At 41.1% G+C, this 23,865-nt stretch overlaps 1 protein-coding gene across 1 annotated transcript in view; it reads left to right on the plus strand.

The window, feature by feature from the left end:
* The window catches only part of Ghr (growth hormone receptor), a 230,531-nt gene that overhangs the window by 185,682 nt on the left and 20,984 nt on the right, over nucleotides 1-23,865 (plus strand). Inside the window, exons 4-5 of the mRNA XM_032898830.1 lie at nucleotides 16,615-16,744; nucleotides 22,581-22,753. Coding sequence (XP_032754721.1) covers nucleotides 16,615-16,744; nucleotides 22,581-22,753 — 303 coding nt within the window. The remainder of the gene's footprint in view (nucleotides 1-16,614; nucleotides 16,745-22,580; nucleotides 22,754-23,865) is intronic.

Genomic DNA, 23,865 nt, shown 5'->3' on the forward strand with positions numbered 1-23,865 from the left:
CCTATACAACCTCATTTCTAATCTTTGCATTGCATTCTCAGCACCTTGCAAGTGTCACGAATGCCAGAGAGTCTCAATGTTCTCAAGGCTGGGCTTAATTCTAAGTGGATATCCAGTGACATGTGAAAATGAAAGAGAGGTTTCACTGTATGCTAACCTGCTGTAGGGAGAGGAAGTCGAACAGAGCATCGTTCAGACCAACAGATAGGTTTCTCTCTTGGGTGAACCACTGGGAACACTGGTACATGTGGGTCTGCTCTCACTACCTCCACTCTGCTCTTCCATTACCTCATCTACCTCATCCCCTTATTTCATCTGCCCAATAAGTTGGAGGAGAAGTACTATAAAAGGGATGGATGGTAATTTTTTATTAAAATGGAAAAGCTGTGTTATTCGATAACCCCTGCTCTCGTCTCACTTCCATGTGATATCTCTGTGCTAAGGCTATAATATATTTGGTTCATTCTTATATTAAATTTCTGGTTCAAAAGCTATCCCATAAATACAAAATATAAATGCACCATCTTAAATTCTACCAAATAGTTTGGGCGTTACTCGCTGTAGTTTGTATTTAGGGGCATGTAGATGCTGCTTTTTTTCTACTTCATAAACCACAAGATTTGGGATGCTACAAGAAAATTTAAAATTTGAGCTTGATGGATTGCTCACTATAAAAATTAAGTGAAATATTTCCTTTATCCCACTTCTTAAAAAGAGTAAATGAAAGTACAAGAATTTATATCACATTATTTATGACAATTACAGTAAATTATGACCTTTCAAATGTTTCTGTCTTGAACTTGCGGTTTGGGGCCTTTAAAAATAAATCTGACATAGCAACTATAGTATAACTTTCAAAATTACAGACTATGTGTCATGGGGTTGACACTCTCTTGGGTACAGCTGAAAATCAGATTGAATCTCTGGGCTTATTATAAAGACCATGCCTTTACTCCTTCTCAATTTATTGCCCTGTGATATCAAGGACCTAACACATAAGTCTTATGCACAGCACAGAATCTGCAGTAAGTTGTTCCATCAAGGAAACATTGAGGTGTTCTAATAAATAAAACACCGGCAGGGCTGTTATCTGATACAAACTTGTAAGAAGTTTTGTAAACGTTGAAAGGAACAAGAAACAGATTCACCTCCAGACTCAGCATTTGAAAATGCTGTAGTATTCCACTGTGCCCTGAACATTTTACATATTTTAAACAGCTCAAAGTCCCCATAGCAAGCTTCTAAGGCAGATGCTATTTTCCATATTTAACAGAAGTCTAGAACAGGGAAGAAAAGTGGCTCCCAAAGCATCTCACTTAAGAGATCCCGAAGTGTGACTCAATCTCAGGCATTCAAACACACGCACGCACGCACGTGCACACTCACTCATTCACTACCATGCTCCACAGCCTCTTTACCTGCTCTTGCTGTAGAGATTGTTCTCTAAACTCCCAGTGTTGGGAAGAAGTTGAGAATGTGAGCTTTGAGGTAGAACTCCCTAGGCATGGTGCCCCCCACCTTTGGATCTGCTCTTCACATATTTTCAAGGTCTTCAAACCAAAACCCTTTTGGTACTCTTGATAAGAGGACTGAACGAGATAACACATCAAAAGGATAGTCACTGTCTGATGAATCACAGCCCATTATATGATATCTGGGGAGAAAATTAGAATTAACTTTAGGGTATGGATTATGGTAGCCACCTTTCCTAGGTGAGGGGTGTTAAACACTGGTTAAACCTGTACTATTTGGAGATTCCCTCACAATAATTCTCTACGGTTACTCTTGCTATACCCAGTTCACTTATCTGGAGGAAACTGATGCTGCGGGAGAGAAGACTGGTTTTCTAATACCAAAAGAGAAGGTTTCACACTCTGGGTTTACTTGCCCAGAGTCTCAGTTCCTTCCCTGCATTTTAAAACCCAGGTTGGGTCATGCAGTTCTCATTTGTGGATGAAGGAACATGAACAAAAGTCGCAGGAGAAACAGTAGTATTGACCTTGCAAAATGTCTTCATGGGCATGCTAGCTGCCTAGGTACGGAGAATAACAACCACACTGTCTCAGTGCCCAGACACGCCTGAATCTATAAATAAACTTATGTTAGAAAGTACAGCATGGGAAGAGACCACCCAGGACAGCTGTGTCGTGTTGGTGTCAGAAGTGGCCACCGTGGCTCCGAATCCGAAGACACTGCTCTTGAATCAGTGCCGGACCATTGCTTTCTGGTGGGGAATGTGTGTGTGTGGGAGTTTGGGGGGTGGGGTGGGGTATTCGGTCTCCTCTGTCAATGGAAATGTGAAATTCAGCAGCTGATCTGAACATTTGCTGCTGTTGACATTCTATAAAATTTCCCCTGAGACAGGAACTCTGTGTTCCAGTCCAAATTAAGTGACTATTTCCTGTTTGTTGACCTACAGCTTCAAGGTTACTAAGTCATCAGCTTAGAAAGGTTCATTATTCCCCTCTGTTCTAACCAAACACTGGATTCTATTAATGGTCCAAGTAAATAGCTTATATTCCTTTCATGCCAGCTACGTCAGCCATTCCCTCTCTTTTATGAAGCAGTTGAATCCCATGCCTTCCTCTTACTAGTTTAGTGAGGATGAGTAAGACATTTGACCTCTCAAAGACTTAATCCAATATCTGTAAATGGAAATAACTGTGACTCCTCCTGTAGTTGTCTTGAACTGAGTTGTCCTGCGTTGTCTATGGTGTTTCTGCTTCTGACACTCAGCTGCCTGTCGGAAATACCTGGTTCCTATGTAGGCAGACACATCTCAAAGACACACACACATCTTTTTTCAAAAGAAGGATTGAAAGTCTCTCCTTTAATGCATCCAGTGTCACAGTTTAATACCCTGTATAGCCACATGTTGCTTTACATCCTACATCTCACGCCATAAAGTGGGTTCAACTGTCATTCAAGTGTGAGTGTCATTCAAGTACCAGACTGCACACTCTGCCTGAGCATTGAGACCTAAACCAGACAAATTGAGACGGGGGTTAGAAACAACGACGCCTGAGCCAGCCATTCAGTGGGTCCAGGCTAAAGCCCACATGCCCAGTGATGATCAAGCAAACTCCTCTGCTGGCACTGGCTTAGAACTCATGAGTCCATAAGCCAAGTGTTGGCTCACAGGAAAGGGATAGCCCGTCTCTAGTACACTTTGTATAAACCATTACCAAACAGCAAAGCTCTACAAAGAAAGAACGATGTTGGTGGTGATGGCACACACCATTAATCCCAGCACTCAAGAAGCAGAGGCACAGAGGCTTTTGAGAGTTTGAGGCCAGCCTGGCCTACATGGTCAGCTATGGGCCATCCAGGGGTGCATAACAAGACCCTCCCCACAAAGAAAAGGAAGGAAAGAAGGGAGGGGGCAGAGGGGGAGAAAAGAATGAACAAAAAGTGTCAGCAGGGAAATCATCAGAGCCATAGAAACTCCTCATCTCCACGTGTCCACCCCATAATAGCAAACAGATCTCTCCGTACACCTGTGCACAGCTTTTACTTAAGCCATTCCTTATACAGCACAAAATGCCGGGGACAATTTTCAGAGTGGTTTTACTTAATTGGGAAGATGTAATGGTAAGAAGAGTGTTGGCTCACTCTAGCGCATTGCTCTCCTTGGATGTCTTCTCCCTCCCTTTCCACAGAGCTACATTTTATCTGATGGGCAGGTACCTCCTTTTTAATATTCCTGCAACTCTGCTTCCAACAGAGTGGTTTTTAAGGCTGGAAGCATCTGGAGCATTAGAACGGAATAACAATTTCAACTCTATAGCTATGTGAAGAGGTGAGGGATGATTCTGGGAACAAACACTCTGAATTGTGACCCTCCCGCTTCTTCTGTGACGTTCCTCTCATAACAAACGTGACATGTGACTCATGTACACAGGCTCAGTGAAGACTTTGTTTGAGTCTGATCCGCAATAGTAGAAAACTTTCTTCACTTTTTTTGGAGACAAATAGCACGTAAAATAGATTTTCTTTCTATCCCTTAATGGATCACCTGACATAACCAGCTGAGGCACTAGATAGTCTTTTGGGTCCCTATGGGTAGATGGGCAGATATTAATTTTACTTAATTTCAAATATCTCTGTTGCTAGGATTCACAGCCAGTCTTCGCTGACACCTTTTTACTGCCCTGTGATTCTGAGCACATCCTGCAACATGCTCCCTCAACCCGTCTCTTCACGTCTGCCCATTCCTGTCCCTGATTGTTTTACTCTCCGTCCTACAACCAGGAAAATCATTCTTGAAACACATAGTATATTGCCGTGCCTCTCCAGGAAAGAGCCGCTGCACAGCTCCAAGCTCTTCACCCTGTAGCTGTCCACCACTAACAGTTTTTAAGGGGCAACCTTGGAAAAGAGAGCTTTTGAGAAGAGCGCTGGCTTTGGCATGCATGTTCGAGCGCATCAAGAGATTAATGCCCTTGCATTAGATCCAAAGACTTAGTTTCATTTTGTTTCCAGTCTGCCAGACTATTGCCTGTGTACCTAAATACCTATTTGCTGCCCCCTAGTGTACTGAAGTGGGTAGTGACATGTGGAATTTGAATGCATCCGATGCTGGAACATTACTACTCCGAATAATTCCGAATAATAATAATTTTTGGGTTTCTCATAAGTTTCCAATTTATTGCCATGATCCGAAAATCATCATAGCTTTCTGTCATACAGTCTAGGGGCTCAGGAGCAAGCCAAGCCTACAAGTGGTACCCTTGGATATTAAGTAGGCTTTGCAACTCTTAGGTACATCGTAAGTGTAGAAGAGCAACATTCAAGAGGTTATCTCCGACCGGAAATCACGATTTACACTTCATGGAGGCGGTAGAACAGATACCCCGCACTAACCACAGGATCACCGGCAGTTCGGTCTTTCTTTAGACAGAATCTTTTTCTGCATGTGGTAATGGCAGGTCCGGCTAGCTTCAAGCTCTAAGAATCTCTGACTCTAAATAAGCCCAAATCATGCCCCAGAAGACAGTTCTGTGCCTGTAATGAATGTCTTTTCTATGGGTATAGCTAGAAGTGAGCAGAGCTTCTGACTTGGAAAAAGAAGAACCAAATACAGGCCATGATTTCATTTCATGTGTTCTTGAGAGCTGTCACTGGACTGTTGTCCACCAATATATAGGCTAATCATATATATGTCCCCAGCCTCCTGGCCTCTCATGGACATTTAGAACTGGACTCTTGTAAATAACCCATTTCCCAAGCTAGCTTAGAATGTTGCATCCCCTTATTTGAACAACTCTACATAGTGTTTTCAGGATACACTACAATGTTTCATTTTGGGGTTGCCTCCTGAGTTTTATTCTCTCTGTCAGTCGGAAGATTTTCTGAGTCTGGGACATCCTTAGTTTCTCATTTCTGTGAAAAACATCTGGCACATCCTGGAGGCAATGCATATGTTTCTCATAATGGCGCTGTCTTCCCCATTTATCTCACATACATAAGAGTGAAAGGTCAAATATAAGACCTTTTCAGATTGAGGCCACAGCACGTTGTCTCTAGGCTCTGGTCTCTGCCGCTATCCAGCAGCTCATAGATGCCTAAAACTCTTTGAACTTTTTTAATGCCAAAGAGAAAAAATCCTGCAGCATACCATAAAGGAAGAAAAGCTTTGAAGTGAGAAAAATAGCATTTTCATGTCCCAGCCGTACTATTTACTGCATCTGTGTTTTGCCTAGAAATTTTCTGACCTCTCAGAAGCAGCCCCTTAGCTATAAATGAGGATCGCAACACTAACACACAGCATTTTACACACAAGCATGTATATGAAATGGCAAAGCACATGCTAGGAGTGTAGCACACAGTAGGAACCTAATCTCTCCTAAAATAAGTGTATACATTGCTTTTGTAAATGTTCTGCTTGTATACCAAGCAGGGGGAGGGGACTGAAGAGATGGCTCAGTTGGTAAAGCCCTTGTCATGAAAGCATGAGAACTCAGTTCAGACTTCCAGAGCCCACGATGCAACAGCACACATCTCTAATACTCCAGACGCTCGTGGGTCATCTCTCTAGGTACAGGCAATGATGAAGAACAAAGAAACGTGTCTCAGAGAAGGCAGAAGGGGAGAACCAGCATCCAAGCTTGTCCTCTGATTTCCATACCCACACATCATAAAATGTTCACACTACACACACACATACATACACACACACACACACACACACAACCATACACATACTACACACAAAAATATTTTTCTATTACTCAAAGTAATCAGAACAGTATTGTAATTCTGATACATTTCCATTCAGAAGCTATTATGACCAAATGTGACTCTGTTGCCCAAGATGTAAATTCTGGAAATGTGGAGAGATATGGCAGTCATGCATCTAGTGGGCAGAGAGTAGGAATGATGTCAAATATTTCAAATGCACAAGAAGGCATTGAGAACACAGATTACCTAGTCTAAAATATTGAAAGTGCAGAGGTGTAAAAAGTTCTCTTGGATTCTAGACATTTAACATAGAAATCCTGACTAGACAAGTAGATAGAAAAGAAAAAGTCTTCCATTGTGGTTAGCGATGAAGAATTTCACCTTGCCAATGGTTCATATTTTAATTGTGAAGTATTTTTAGATTAAGATCAGGTGAAGTTTTGCTGTTTTTCCTTAAAAGTCAATCCCCAGAGGTAACTGGATCTACTAATGCCCTAGAAATGGTGTGTTGCTCTCCTTGATCCTGGTAGCAGTTATTTGCCAAAATCTAAACAAAGTCAAGTACTCAGTGTAACTCACTTCTCGGTGACTCTAGAGAATTGGTCCTGTAATTCTGCTAGCAAGTTGTACAATTGAGACTCAGTCTCAAATCCCACTGGACTCCAAGCTTATCTTTCCACGGTTATATTATTAGTGTGCTCTGTGGGCAGTTGTAACTCTGCCAAAGCTACCCTGGCTCTTCTCTCCAGACTGACACAGAGCCGGAGCCCGGGAGTCAACCTCGCTCCTAGGATCTGCACCCAAGAATCTAACACCAACTTCCATGACTCCACAACTTATACAGCTGAACTCTTAGCACCAAACATCAATAGCTGTGAGCTCCCATTTGCGTTCCATGCAAGCTGAAGTTAAGGCCTGACCTACTTGAGAGACACCAAACCAATCATGGACAGTGGAGAGTCGTGTTGAGTATGCTGCCATCCTCTGAGAGCTACAGAAGCAGTTTTGCATCCTCATTGCATGGAATCCCTGCTTCCCCAGGATTCAGTGCGTGCTACCTCACCTTGCTAATGCAACCCCTATTTGGCGTGTTTGTCCCTAAGGCTCAGTATTTGAAAGGCCTTTCATTACAAACACTTGAGTAACTCATCGTTGTGCTAATGTAATATAGAAACTCATTGTTCTATTCAGTGGTCATCAACTCATCTCAATCACCTGGAGCATTTCAACAATGCTCAGACATCACCCCAATCTAATTAAATTGGTCCTCCAAGGCTTAGTTTTTAATATTCCAAGTGATAATAATATCACTGCCAGAACTTAGTCCAATTGGAGAGAGTTAGCATGCAGGTTCCCGATCCATGAGTCTCAATCTTTTTTCTTTTGTTTTCTTTTACAGTATTTCTCCGTTCTGTTTCCTTCTTCCAAACTCTCCCATAGATCCCTCTTCATTCTCCAAATTCATGACCTCTTTTTCAATTATTCACTATTGCATGCATATATGCATTTATATACATATGCATGTGTATGTATGCACATATATACACATATGCATGTCTAAATATAACATGTTCGGTCTGTATAATGTTACTTATGGCTGACTATTTGGCATTAGATAGCCAATTGATGTGCTCTTCTCTGGGGAAAGTCACTTCTCATTCCAAGATTTCTTCAGTTACCTATGGTTCTTTGTGTAGGGTTGAGGTCTCATGGACCCTCCCCCCATCTACTTTGGCACGCCATTGTTCAGTTGATGTTTAAGTAGTCATATTGGTAAAACAGTGTGGGTATATTTTTTGATATTCCTAGAAGACACAATCTCACAAAAAGTGTTGTGATCCTCTGGATCTTACATTATTCCCAACCCCTCCTCTGCAATGTTCTCTGAGTCTTGGGTGTGGAGGTATTTTGTAGATTTATTTACTGAGCTTGGAATCTACAATTGTATTTTCATTGGTTGTGGTTTTCTGAAGTGGTCTTCACCTGTTGCACATTGGCACTTCCTTGATGAGGAGTAAAAGATTACATTTATCTGTGTATATAAGGACAAATGTTTATAAATTATTGTTAGGGATTGTGCTGGTTTAGTAAAGAAGAAGTTGTAGATTCTCCTCCAACTATGACTCCATTAGCAGTGAGAATTCCAGTATCAAGCATGGTTTCCCTCTTGTTGAGTGGGTCTTAAATTCAAGAGAGAGCTGTTGGTTACCACCAAGATGTGTGTCACTACTGCACCTTTAGGATTATTGTCCCACACGGGTCAATGATGTGGCTCATGAGGGTCACAGCTAGGTAGGATTGCTGGTTGCCACCATCATTCTCAGGTTTGCATGGCACCTTCTGCTACAGTGAAAGCTAGTCCATGAGTTTCAGTCTTGATATGCAGAGACAGATGGTCAAAGATGATGCTCGAATGATGACCTTCATCGAGTAGATACTTGGGTAAACAAACCTAACGCTGACATGCCACCTACTGTTGATGTTTGCTTAGTAAACTTCTCTTGCTTATTGTTCATCTCAGGACACTAGCAGAGCTGTTTACTCCATCCTTCCTCCTCATTGAAACCTTCCTCTATCCTTGGTTACACTGACCTTCAGCTCTTAGTAACCATTGCTTTCTCTAATTTACTAAAGCAATCATTGTCTTTTACCTACCTTTATAGACTTAGATACTTCTGCATATGTGCATACATTATTTTATCTGCAGCCCCTTAACTTTTCAGAAGCAAAATTCAGATGCAATATTATTTTCATGTTTCCTAGTGCAACTTAAGAGTGCCAGCCAGGCTTCATAAATGCTTCTGAATTAACTGAAACATTGAATATCTGACATGAATTACCACAGACTATCCCATGGACTTGAAAATGCAAAACATTTTTCGTTGTTGAGCACAACAACAGAAAATGTTTAGATAAGTTGTGGAGTAGAAGAGATTGACGTTATGGTTATTTGTGTGTTATTTCACCATATATATATATATATATATATATGAATTTTAGAAAAGTATTCTGTATGTACTCTTATGCTGTAGTTTATTTGGAACGAGGCAGGAGTGACCTTAGTCCAGACTTCTGTTTGCCATGTCCACTGTCCTGTGCATTGTTCACATTTCTAATAGATGCCAGCATCACCTCTCTACCAAGACTTGATGACCAACAATGTCTCCAGTCATTGCCAAATGTCTAGTGGGAAGGGAACAACCTTATTTGAGAACTCTTGACTGACAATGAGGTGTCTCCTAGCTACATGTGGCACCAATATATACCTCAGTATGTTAAAAATAATATTAGTGGTACACACATAAGAGAATGGCAATTCACGGTGTTCTTAGAAATCCATCTTTAAGGATTAAAAGAAAAATGTTTTCTTCTTATGACTTAGAGGACATATCTAACTATATGATATGTATCATTGTATTCGCCATGTTGGTTGTTCTTTTTATACAATAGAATTGTGCTGTGCACATAAACAAATTTTAAAATATGAATATATACAGAAGAAATCAAGAATATAGTGATAGTAATTCCACATAGCAAGAGAATATATGCAGGGCAGAAATTACTCTGAAACAGTAACTCATGTTTTTCCCTCTTAGGAATTTTGCCCAACAACTTTATGTAAAATACTCTATCTGGTTTGTTATGGTTCTTGGACTAAATATACTACTTAAGGTAGTAAAGATTATTGATCTACTGGCTAATCAACTATCAGCAATTGTTGAGCAATGCACAAATGAATGAATGGAGCCCAACTCTAAAACCAAAAACTTTTAGTGTGTTGTTTTACTTATTTTTTTGTTGCTGTGATAAAATGCCCTAACAGTAGCAACATGAGAAAGAACAGGTTTATTTTACCTCATAAATCCTAGTCACAGTCCAACATTATAGGGAAGCTAAGCCACAAGAGCTTGACGCAGTCAGTCACATCCACAGTCAAGAGCAGAGAGACAATATGTGCATACCCACATTCTTTTTACTATCTTCCTTCAGTCTTACAGATTCAGGCTCTCCTAACTAGGTGTCACTCACAGTGAGCAAATCTTCCCACTTCAATTAGCATAATCAGGATAGTCCCCAACAAACATGCCTACAGACCAAGCTAATGTAGACAGTCCTTAATAAGACATTTTCCGACTATACATGGACTGACCCAGTCCAACTGCATATGTAGCAGAAAACAGCCTTATTGGGGCACCAGTGGAAGGGAAAATCCTTGGTCTTGCCAAGGTTGGACTCCCAGTGCAGGGGAGTATGGGGAAGTGCAATAAGGGGGATGTATAGAGGGAATACCCATATGGGGAGAGGGACGGGAGGGAATGGGGGCTTATGGACAGGAAACCGGGAAGGGAAATAACCTTTGAAATGTAAGTAAAGAAATATATAATAAAAAATTTAAAAAAACAAGACCCTTTCCAGGTGATAGTAAATTGCGCTGACATAAACATCACATGTGCTCATTACAAAAGTGTGCTTCTTGTATTTGGAACTTTATCTCTGACTATTTTGCCTGTTCTTGGGACTCTTTTCCTCCTATTGGGTTGCCTTGTCTAGTCTTGATATGAGGGCTTTTTGCCTTGTCTTATTGTCATCTTGTTTTGTCCTGTTTTGCTGTTGTCTCTTGGAGGCCTGCTCTTTTCTGAAGAGGAAATGGAGGGGGAGTGGATCTGAGGCAGAAGGAAGATGAGGGGGATCCAGGAGGAGTAGAGGGAGGGAAACCCGTAGTTGGAATCTATTGTATGAGAAAAGAATCTATTTTCAATATTTTTTTTAAAAGAGAAAGATGAGCCATGAGGGAGTTCCCATCACATGACAGCCAGACCTAGTGATACTTCTGCCCTTTGGGTTCCCATAGAGGACTACAGCCTCTCCAAGCAAGGTTTGAAATGATTTCTGATATATTGTCATTCAGAATTAATGTCCTCAACAAAATGACAGAGTCAGAACTCATTTGGCCACTACTTTCCTCTGGCAATAAGGCTTCCTCTGACTTCAGATTCCAAGTTTTCAGTGACATCAACTTGATTTTAGCCAAAGGTACTATCTTTTTTTTTTTTAATTTATTTTTTTTATTTTATTTTTTTTTAACTTGAGTATTTCTTATTTACATTTCGAGTGTTATCCCTTTCCCAGTTTACGGGCCAACATCCCCCTAATCCCTCCCCCTCCCCTTCTTTATGGGTGTTCCCCTCCCCATCCTCCCCCCATTGCCGCTCTCCCCCCAACAATCATGTTCAGTCTTAGCAGGACCCAGGGCTTCCCCTTCCACTGGTGCTCTTACTAGGATATTCATTGCTACCTATGAGGTCAGAGTCCAGGGTCAGTCCATATAGTCTTTTAGGTAGTGGCTTAGTCCCTGGAAGCTCTGGTTGCTTGGCATTGTTGTTCATATGGGGTCTCGAGCCCCTTCAAGCTCTTCCAGTTCTTTCTCTGATTCCTTCAACGGGGGTCCTGTTCTCAGTTCAGTGGTTTGCTGCTGGCATTAGCCTCTGTATTTGTTGTATTCTTGCTGTGTCTCTCAGGAGAGCAGGCTTTACTATCAGGCTTGCACTGTAACATTCTAACACTTCTTTCTCCTGCTGTTCCTGTCTAACAACTTAACATGTGACATCAAGACAAGACCCTCCAATGAAAGGTAGCAAACAGAATGCCTGCTGACTCTCAGAAAGAAAATTGTGATGTGACCTAGTGTTCCTAAATTAACCATCAAATGCTACTTATGAAAGCCACTGGGGAACATTTAAAAGTCCAGTACACAAACAAATCATTGACCCATAAATTACCAACTAAATAGAATTTTAATGGATGGAACATCAACATCAATATTTGTTTTCATTCTTCAATAAATTCAGAGGTGAAGTATTATTTCTGTCTGTGGATTCTTTACCAGGAATTTGAATTTCAAAGGACCTGATAGCCCCATGTAGAATTGCTTCAGCTAAATCCCACTGAGGAGTTTTTCATATAGCCAAAGGATCAAGCAGTGGGTTTTTTTTGTTTGTTTGTTTGTTCGTTTGTTTGTTTCGTTGGGTTTTTTGAGGGGGGCATTGTGCAGTGAAATATAGAATTCTGATCCCAGGACAGTGGAGGCCCAAATTAATAGTAATGGCTTTAGAATTACAAAGGTGACTATCCAATAGAAGATACCAAGGAATTTCAAGTTATAGTTAGTGAACTTTGCTTTAACTTACTGCATTACATATTTTGAATATGATTTTTAGGAAAATAACTGTATTTTTGCTGGCTATTTCAACAGACTGACTTTACAAACAGATGATAAGATATCATAGCAACACATCAGGTGCCATAAGAAGAAGCTGTTCGATCTCATAATCAAAGTAAATGCCACAGTTGTCAAGTTGGCGACATACTCGATATATTCACACAGGGGACTTGGACTATATAATTTACACACTTTGGTATTAAAATGAGAAACAGTCAGATTCAGAGCAAAACAGGTACTTTCTTTGCTACCAACATTAGTCAAATTTAGGAATGTATGAGCCTTTAAACAAACAAACAAAAAAGTAGAGCTAAGAATGGGACGATAACATAAAACTTATTTACAAGTCTTGAAATTTTCTTGGAAATATCACATGAGAAGTAAGAAAATCGAAGTCACCAGCTTTTGAAGCATTTAGCAAGCTCCAATGGAGAGTGATACCTGCAGAGAGGTGAATGAATGGCGTGGTGAAGTTTTACTAAAGCAGAAGAATTGACATGGTTGTCAAAAGCTCAAGTGATACCTGAGGACTGAACTTTAAAACTTAAATCTTTGCAATGCATCGATATGTGAGGTGGGTCTTCCTGATAGATCTGCCATTTTCAGTGTGAGGGAAAAAATATTTCCGTGTCAAAGTGGAATAAAATATAAAGGAATTTAAATTTGCTTACAAATTTAAAATACCAAAATGACAATCTTCTTGCTAAATTTCATCCAAGAAGAGCACATACTCTGAGGAAAGGCAAAAAGTCCCCGTAAAAGTGTTTTTGATAAATTATCAACAGTTTTCATAATTGTTAATATTCTTAATGTAGAATTATTTTTTATCTTATAAATGCAGAGAGAATGTTTAAATCGGTATTTTCTTAAGAAGAATAGATTTTACTTCATGCTGAGCTTTGTGTAACCAACATTGCTTTCTAATTCTGGACTCTTTCCACTACTTCATCAAAGAATCTTATACCCTCTGAGCAGTCAGCCCCAATTCCCCACTTGCCTCACTCACTAGTAACCATTCATCTTTTGTCTATGAATTTGAGTATTTTTAACACTTACTAGTTATATAATCTTCTGTGCCTGAATCCTTTCACAAAGGCTTCATCTATGTTGTTGTACCATATATCATTATTTTATTCCTTTATGTCACTTAGTAACATTATCTATGTGACCATACCATGGATTCCTTTTTCACTCATCAGTTGATAGACATTTGGGTTGTTCCCACTCTTGACGCTGTTATATGCCATTACCCTATGGGCATTCTTGTACCTATTTTTGTATGAATGTGTTTTCCGATTTTTGAACATAATATATCTAGGAGCAGTATTACTAGGTCATATAGTAAATCTATATATAGCCTTAAGATAGAGACTCATTACACAGTGATGGCTAGCCTCAAACTCACATCATTCTTCAGTCTCCCAAGCGTTGGGATTACAACTATGTATCACTATGTCCAACCTTGTATTTATTTTTTGAAAAGCCACAAAACCGGTTTTCCACAATGGCTACACTAGTTCACATCCCTGACTGAGGGCTCCAATTATGCCATAACCTCTTACTTTAGATATTAATTATTTAATTATATTAGCTAGAATGAGCTTTATCCTAATTGACCAGAAAATAAACTTAGCAGAAATCAGTGATTATTCTTTTATAATTTTCTCTGAGAAAAGACATATTAGGCAATGTCTTTTATTTTATTTTAATTATATTTTATTTTTCTTTATTTTAATTATATTTGCTCTTTGACAATTTCATAAATATTGTCTTAGTTAGGGTTACTATTGCTATAAAGAAATACCATGACCAAAGCAACTTGGAAAGGATGTAACTTATATTTCTATATCACTGTTCATCATCAAAGGAAAGCAAAACAGGAACTCAACAGGGCAGAAGGCAGGAGCTGATACAGAGGCCATGGAGGGGTGCCACTTACTAGATTGCTCAGCAAGCTTACAAATCAAAACCAGGACCACCAGCCCAGGGAAAGCCCCACCCATGGACTCTCCCCCATCAACTGCTAATTAAACAAATACCTTACAGCCTGGCCTTATGGAATTATTTTCTTAATTGAAGTTCTCTCCTTTCAGATAACTCTAGCTTGCGACAAGTTGACATAAAACTATCCAGCACATATGTACATAATGCATTCTTATTATGCTCATCCCCTGCCCACTCTCTTCTATCCTATCCTAGCCCCTGTCAACTCTGCTCTGCCTTACAAGTGCCTTTCTCACATTCCTGTAAGAATCTGTTTTCGTTTTGTGATCTGTTGAGTTTTACCAAGGCCATCTGTGTGACCATGGTTTAGAAATATTTATCAGATCCTGGTGGGCTGACTCATAAGTACATAGCTGAAGATTATGACTGCCCTTCCCTCCGAATCTAACAGTAGTTAATAGTTCCTGAGGGATAGGATAGGGTAGGACCTCATGAGTCCCTCTGTGGTCCAGGATGACTGATGGCAGGCCCAGTTTTGTGCAGGTTCAGTGGTGGAAACTTCATCTACTGGAAGATGATAATGTCAATGACTATGTCATGCCCAGAAGATAACATTGTTCATCCATTCTATCTTCTGGCTTTAAATTCTTTCTGCCCCCTCTTCCACATTATCCCCTAATGATTCTATAAATGTCCTATTCAGGGTTTGGCAGTCAACTACCATTCACTCTCAGCACCAGAAGCGGTCATAAGTCTTGGCATTCACTACTATCCATTGCAAAAAGAAGTTTAAGATTAAAGCTAAGAGTAACATTACTCTATGGGCATAAACACAAATATTCAGAAGGTAACTTGGCAGCATATCAGTTTAGCTACAATAGAAAGGCCTAAGCCATCCTCGGTCATAGGATTTTGATTGGGTATGAATTCGTTCCCATAAAGTGAGTCTCAAACCTAGAGGGCATCTGATCACTTCCTGACTGTCATGCCAATATCACAACAGTGGGTCCGTCTTGCCTAACAGGTGTGGAGGTTCATAGAGATCATAGCTGGTTAAGAGTGTTGACGCCTTCTCTCCCCCAGCAACAAGTCTAGCACTTTCTAAAATTAAGAAAGATAGCCAACAGAGAGGAAGCCTGAGCTCAATTCCAGCTTTCAAATTCCTCAACATTTCATGTGTTACATGCTTGGAACCCTTGTCTTTTGTTTCTCTTTTTACTCCTTTTAAAATACCCATGCACGTGTACAGTGTAGCCCTCCAGGCCTCTAGCTCCTCCTGCCCCTGCCTCAACTTGTCCTCCATCTCTCTCCCAAGGTCATATCTTAGAACCTCCGTGTTTAAAATGAAAACTTTGCGATCTGAGGAGATGGCCAACTAGTTAAAGCATGAGACATGAAGTTTAGAGTTTGGATCCCCAGCATACAAATAAAACTCAGACCTGTGGTACATATATTTAATCCTGGGGCTGGGAGGCAGACAAGCGGATTCCCAGGACTTACTGGTCAGTCAACCTACCTGAATGGCAAGCTCCTTACTCAGAGAGAGACCCTATCTAAAACATGAGTTAAGAACCAGAAAGGAAGGCAACCTCTGGCCTACACACACACACACACACACACACACACACACACACACATGCACACACATGCATACATGATACTGAACACACTCTTATGTATGTATATGTACAAAGCCTCCAAAGAAGAAATGCAGATGAGAACCAATGCTCTGTCAAGATCTCTGAGTACGAGCAGCATTAATTCTAAAGTTTCTTCAGAACATGAGACATCTTCAGTTCCAACATTCATTTGTGGGAGTTAATCTAGGGGACAAAGGTTGACCTCTCTTTTGAATTGCAACATTCTTTTCTGGGATGCTATATATAGATGTTAAACAATACCACCTTTAGGTTGAAGCATTATTCCTTAGGACCTTTCTGCTCTCTACCTGTTATCACACTTCTAGTCCTACACATGCCCTTCAAATGAACTACCTGCCCCCATATCCTTCCCACTTAAACAGGCCCTAAGGAATAATACAGGAAATGAAGCCATGACTGTTTGGCTTCAGAATTGATGACTGACAATAGCAAGGAATAGATGGTGAGATGGTGAGCCAGGAAGACAGCTTCTCCAAATGTTAGCATCACCTCCCAGAGAGACTGGCTTTATCTCTGTAGTTCCTGCTTTACATACTTCAACAGTGTGTTTCATGGGAATGTCACATGACCCTCCTGATTCCATGTATGCCTTCTCTCCTTATCCTGCAGGTTCCTCTGGAAAGCCTCGATTCACCAAGTGTCGTTCCCCTGAACTGGAGACCTTTTCGTGCTACTGGACAGAAGGGGATGATCATACTTTAAAGATCCCAGGATCTATTCAGCTATACTATGCTAGAAGGTGAAGGCTTCGAGCCCCTCTGACTTTTTTCTCTACTGATTTGTCCGTGCAGAATGTGTGGAGAGTTTGGAGTTCTGAGTGAGAGCATGTGTGCATATGTGGATGTGGGCAGAGGCCTGAGTGATGTTTGAGCTGAGGCCTCAGGGACCTCTCTCAGGCAGTGTGCTAAATTGCGGAAAAGAAATGAGTGAGAAAAACTGTGTAAATATATGAGGGAAAGACACTAGAGGCAAAGAAAATTGCAGGTGCAATATCCCGGTGGCCATGTTGGCCTGTTTGAGAATCAGAAGAGCCTGTACAGGTGGTATGAGATGAAACGTGGGACAGTGACATGTGAAGGAGGCTCCTCAGAGGGCTACTCAGAGACTGTACCAATGCTTGTAGTCAGGGAAGACCACTGAATCTTACTTTGTGTTTTTCAAACAATGTGTTTTAAGAGCCTCCATTACTTGGTTTCTCTATAAGAATAGGCCTATGTCTTAAATTAATTAATTACACTGAGTGAGGGAACTTGCTCTTGCATTTTTATCCGTGTCATTTGGAATGACACTCGGTGAGGAAAACAAACATCTGGAAACACGGTTCTCACCCAGTCATTAAGTTTCATTTCCTGGCCGTGTCCTCATTTCCTCTCCCTCTACTGTTGCTGTGCAGTATCAGCATAATTTATGGGATACTCTGTGATATTTTAATACATCTATATGATGTATAATTTTCAAACCAGGACAATTGGTGTATCCAATTGGAGGCAGTCACCATTTCTTTGTGCCAGGGCCATCCAAAATCCTCTCTTCTAGATACTTTGAAATACATAATTGTTGTCAACTATTATTACCCTACTGTGCTATAGAACAAAACTTCACCTTTTAAGATGGTAAACACTCTCTTGCCTTTCTTTCCTACACAAACCTCCAGGGAAGGCCAACAACCAGCTGCATGGTTAGTGGGGACCTTTTGTCTTAGACTCTCATCCAAGGATCTGAGAATGATGTGTTCCACTTCATAGATGGTAGGGAAGGGAAGGAAGATGTAAGGGCTGTTAGTCTGAGCTAGCCTCCTTCAGTATGTCCTGGCTTCAGTCTTTGCTCACCAAGTAACATCCAGCAAATTAATTAAGCTAAGCTTCCTCACTTCTGGGAGTAATATAATAGACTTATTAAGAGGATTTTTGTTAGAAAAATTCCTGACACAGTGCGTTCTGCATAGTAAGTACACAGTTAATCAATCCATCAATAAGCAGAATTTTCTTAGTATATGATAATAATTTAAAACAATAATGATATAGGATCCAGATTCCTGAGCTATAAAAAGTAATTCCTTACTATTTATGGTTACTATTAGACTATAAGGACTTTCTAATTCCTGCCTAGGTGTTTAATTTACAGACAACAAAAACTTTAAGTGAACAACAAAGACTGGCCCTATGCACCTTCTAAATAGGAATGACATCACACACATAGCCCCTGCCAAAGGCACACAGAAATGAGTTAGATTGGCACCAAACAACACTTATTTACCTTGAGGTTGATACTGTAAAGAGCTATGGGCCAATAAAGTAGAGGCAGGCAGACAAACAGACAGACAGATATTCACTAAGATGCAAAGCTAAGGAGTTTAGGAACACTTTTGAATATGTATGAATTGATTCTGTTCTTTCCAAAATGAAAAGAGAGAGAAACTCACTAGATGCCATCTTGCTTCAGTAGCTCAGAAAACTTAGAGCCATCAAAACAAATGAGAGGGGATGTTTTGTTTTTGTTTTTGTTTTTCTGGTTGTTTTTAAGTTATTTTTCCAAGATTTGTTTTTTTATTTTATGTATGAGTATAACTCTTGCTCTCTTCAGACACACCAGAAGAGGACATCAGATCCCATTACAGATGGTTGTGAGCCACCATGTGGTTGCTGGGAATTGAACTCAGGACCTCTGGAAGAACAGTCAGTGCTCTTAACCGCTAAGCCATCTCTCCAGTCCGAGAGTTTTTCAATACAGGCACCATTGACCAAACCAATCCAAGTAGCACTGGGATGATATCTTGAACCAGTTCCACTCCAGGAAAATGATTTTTCTCCCTCCTAGCAGTCACCTAGCCTAGCTGTGAGGCAAAGGAAAAATCCAGAGACACGAAGCCCTCACAAACATCCTTGTCTCTTACTTTCTTCCACAGAGCCACAGTAACTGTGTCTCCTCCTCACATCCCAATTTTCCCAGCACCCCCAGTCTACACTCACCCTGGGAACTAACAAGAAGTCTGCTGCAAGTGTGACCAGGGGGAAAAGAAAATCTCAGACATATGCAAAAGACCATCCCATTTTAGCCCTAGTGGAACCTAGACTCCCAGGAGAAAAATATTCCCACCTCCCTAAATACCATGAACACAAGCAAACTCATGACCGAGTGCCAAACCAAACTCCGCAAATCAGAAGTTTGTATTTTCTCTACAAAAAAACATAAATACTTTGAATACTCTAGCCAAACCCACAAAAACCCTCAGCCCTGTTTGTCTGAGAATCGAGTGTAAAATCAAGGGTTAGTCTCTCAGAATGGGGCTGTACTGATGGGCTCTCAGCGCCCACTTACACAGCGGCGAAGGCCCAGAGGGGGGCTTCCCACTCTTGTTAGTGCTTCTGAGAGTTCATTCCTAGGCAGCTCCTAAAACTGTAGAAATCATGCCTCTCGTCCCTCACCCACAACAGGACAGCAGGCTTTACTCCAACACTTAGAGTCTGTGGACGCAGAGAGAACCAGAAGATGTGGTAGTGTGACTGGGCTGTTCTTGGAATCCAAAGCGTACATGAATCTAAGCAGGGTGGGCTGTCAACACGACAGAAGGGCACAGGCCTGCGTGTGTTCTCCTTGGATCCCAATCTCAGCCAGGTAAGCTGGCCCAGGAGATGGCACAGCTTAAGAAAGCAGCTGTTTCAGAGCAGTCTCTGAAGCCCTGTGATTGAGATCCTGCCAAATCCAACCTCCACACTTGAAGGCAACTGGGCTTGAATGCAAAGCAGAGCTATGGCAGAAAGAGGATCTGCAGTGTGGTGGAGCTTTGGGAAAGGCTTCCTGGGAGCCAACTGGAGCCCATCAACATCAGCCTCACTGTTTCACTCTTCTTACCATTTATTTTAACTAAAAATAATATCGTATTGAGACCTGGTTCGTTTGGGCATAGGGTGATGACTAATCTGTCTCCTTTTTGTTAGAGGAGGTTGATTGGTTATGTCCATCCCTGAAGTTTATGCCAGACAGAGGTGCGATGTATGTATGGCCGATGGGTTTAGGGGACCCAGCAGCTTTTGATGGAAGGAGCCGGTCATGGTGGTTAACAATTGGCATCCCTTAGTTGGAATTATTTAATGTTTGTGGGCCTGGAATCTGGTTTTACTTTCATGACTTCTCTGTTCTTTATTTTTACTCCAATCCAAACCTTTAGAGAGAAACACTGCTTTTACTATTTTTAATGAAATCTCTTATGGTCTTTATTCCTGTCACAAGGTAGTCTTGTGGCAAATCAAAAGAACTTCATTTTGAGGATTCAGAAGAAGGAGAAAGTAGCTTCCTTAGATCATCTTATGTCTTGTATAGAAAGAACACAGGGGAGACAGGTGACTTCATGAGGTTATTTGGGTTTTCACCGAGATTTACTAACTTAAGATATCCATTTTAGCCAGGTATGGTAGTAGGCATTTAGTCCCAGCACTCGGAAGGCAGAAGTAAGTAGATCTCTGAGTTCAAGGAGAGAAAAAGAGAGAGAGAGAGAGAGAGAGAGAGAGAGAGAGAGAGAGAGAGAGAGAGAGAGAGAGAGAGTATGAATCTGAGATTAAGAGTGTTAAGAGTGGAGCTAATGGATTTAGAAATCCTAACCCAGGTTTTGCACACAAGCCCTGGGGAGCAGAGCTACTTACATTGCCAAATGTCAGAAAACCTCACAGACACTGTGAAGCACAGCAGAACCTGGTGGTTCCTTATAATAGCACAGACCTAGCTACCCTGAACCTTTGCACCGTCTCAAGTCGTACTTTTTAAAACTGATACAATTATTTACGTAAGGTACATTTAATATCTCCTCTGGTATTGCTGAATGCCCAATGTTCTGGACAATTTTGGTAGAACTTTTTAATTCACACTTAGCGTGAATGTCAAATGAAACAAAAATGCTACCATTCAGTGAGTGGCCTGTCTCTGACCATTCACTGTCACACTGCAGTGCACGAGCATGCACAAACACTTCACCTTTCCCTTTGCTTTTCTCCACTTACTTTCCCTGTAATAGAAGAATCTCCCAAGGATTTAAGAACCTCAACCAGAATTTAAGCAACAGTTCACTGCCGTCTCCGATTCTGAATCCTCTCCTGTTTTAATCACAAGTGCATTCAAACAGCTGACGGGCAGCTGTCTCAATGGCCCCTGGTTCTACATAAGTCCTGTACCAAATAACCAGCCTGAGAAGCAGCTGTTAAGAAGGAAATGTAAATGCGGCTGACTTCAGTGATTTTCATTCCTCCTGCCCTCCCCACAGCCTGTGTTCTTATTGCCCAGTGCTGCCAGCACAACCCGACAGTGGGAAACTCTCAAAAATCCATATGGCTTGCCAGACCCAGCCCCTGTGCCTGCACAGAGTCATTTCCTGTCACTGAGTTTGTGTGTGTGTGTGTGTGTGTGTGTGTGTGTGTGCCTTTCTGTCTGTCCATCTGTCTTACCTGTACATGTTCATATGTGTGCACAGATTTGTGTGTTTGTATATGTTTATGTAAGTACATGTTTGTGCACAGATGTATGTTTAGATGTGTGGTCTAGAAAGCCAAGGTTGTCTGATGTCTTCTTTCGTTGCTTGCCACCTCTTAATTTCTAAGATAGAGACTCTCAATGGACCTGGAGCCTTGCCCCACCGGCTAGCCTGGCTGGCTAAGCAAGCTGGAGGGGTACTCCTGTTTACCTCCCAAACACTGGGATTCCATTTGCACTCACCCAGCCTTCTCATGGATTCTTGGGATCAAATTCAGGTCCCCGTGTTTGCACAGCATTCATTTTACTGACTGAAGCATCTAGCAGGCCCCTATTTTAGCCTTCTTTCTTAACCAAAGGTACCATGCATGGCTTTTTATACTCCTCAACACTAACCCTCCTCTCACCTGAACCAGGCTAGTAAATAAAACAAAGAGAGAATGAATTATCCCACCTGTGTTTATCACTCATCACATGAGAGAAACAATTTAAAGGAGGAAGGGTTTACTTTACCCCACGTCACAGAGGGCGCAGTCCATGGCAGCCTGAATATGCTGCTATGGGCCCAGCCTGAATATGCTGCTATGGGCCTGTGGAAGGCAGAAAATAGCAGTGGTAGTCACATGTGCAAATCTGGTTACTCAGTTTATACTGTCAAGGAAGAAGAGAGCCCGTCAGGGGGAGGGGCTAGGAAGGAGATAACACTTCCCAAAGTCACACCCTCAAGTGCCTGCTTCCTCCAGTCAGCCTGCCTTCTGTTTTCTACCACTCCCAATAATGCCATCAAATTATGATTCCATCAATGGTTAATCCAGTAACTATGTCACTGAGGAATTATTGGGTCCACCAGCTGGGAACTCACAGCACATACACTCAATAAACAGATGTTTTCATTTTAGACAGAAGTAGCAATAAGCTCCTGACAATATTCGGATTCTAATAACACTGTCTATAGATGTGATGTTTCTAAAGAATGGTACTACTGAAATGTTAATTTCTATGTTGTAAGATATTTGTGTCTTAGCTTACTGGATCTGGCTGCCGGATACCTTACTTTGACTAAAGCTATGGCATATTTTGTGGAATGATTAATCTTTTTTTACCCTCCATATCAGAATTGCTCATGAATGGACCCCGGAATGGAAAGAATGCCCTGATTATGTCTCTGCTGGAGCAAACAGCTGTTACTTCAACTCATCCTATACCTCCATTTGGATACCCTACTGCATTAAGCTTACTACAAATGGTGATTTGTTGGACGAAAAGTGTTTCACTGTTGATGAAATAGGTAAGTCGTGGATTTGTTTCACTTGACAGACTTTAGACTAAGTTTTAAGGAAGCCCCAACTTCCAAGTATAATCAAGTAGAAAGACTTTGTGGTTCTAGGAACATGGAGTCTGTCTCACAGGGGTCTAAAGGAATATAGTCTAGAAAAACAGTCAACTTGATTCTAACTTAAGGAAGCCTGGCAATCGGACTAGAGAGACACTCAGTGCCTAAGAGCATTGGATACTCTTCAAAGGACCCAGAATTGTTTCCCACAACCTACATAGCAACTACCAACCATCTTAAATGTAAGGGGATCTGACACCTTCTTCTGGTCTCCAAACATAAAACACACAGTGCACAGGCACGCATGCAGACAAAATACCAATACAAATAAAATAAATAAACGTTCCAAGTTTAAAAAGTAGACACCTGGTACTAGATGTTATGAAGAAATGAATCAGGGCCTGAGAGATGGTTCCAAAGTTAAGAGCACTGGCTGCTTTGCCAAAGGACCATCATCCAGATGGTGGTTCACGACTCTCTGTAACTCGGTTGCAGGAACCTTCTAACCTCTGTGATATCAGGTATGCACATGCTGCGCTTACATCCAATCAGGCAAAATGATAAAATCATAGCCTAGATTTTCTTGATCACAAAACAAAACAACTATAGCCACAAAACAAAATTTAGCAAGCAACCACAATCAGGTCAAAGTCGTGTTTATAGGACCTCAAACAAACATTAACGGAAACAAGTCAGAGAGCCATGTGGATGATTTATTTCCCATCCTATGGACATAAAGAGGAACTGAGACAAATATCCATAACTGGGATATCCGTGTTTACAGCATAATTGTATAAACAGCAGAGGGCAGGGAAGCAACAAAGGATTTTCAGTAGCTGACCTGAGTGCTTTAAAGTCTATCCACAAGAGCCCATATTTTTCTCACATGAACTGTCCCTTCTCTCAGAAAAATGCTATTTCTTGGGCAGCAATAGCCTCAAAGACAGTGGGGGATGTGGCTGACAGCTGCAGACAGAAACCAGCAAAACCTGGGAGTCTACCTTCCAGAGAGAGGATTGAGAAAACCATAAGAAGCAGAAAAGATCGTCTCCTGGGTTCCAGAGGCC

This window comes from Rattus rattus, chromosome 3 (assembly GCF_011064425.1).
Source record: "Rattus rattus isolate New Zealand chromosome 3, Rrattus_CSIRO_v1, whole genome shotgun sequence".
Classification (NCBI taxonomy): domain Eukaryota; kingdom Metazoa; phylum Chordata; class Mammalia; order Rodentia; family Muridae; genus Rattus; species Rattus rattus.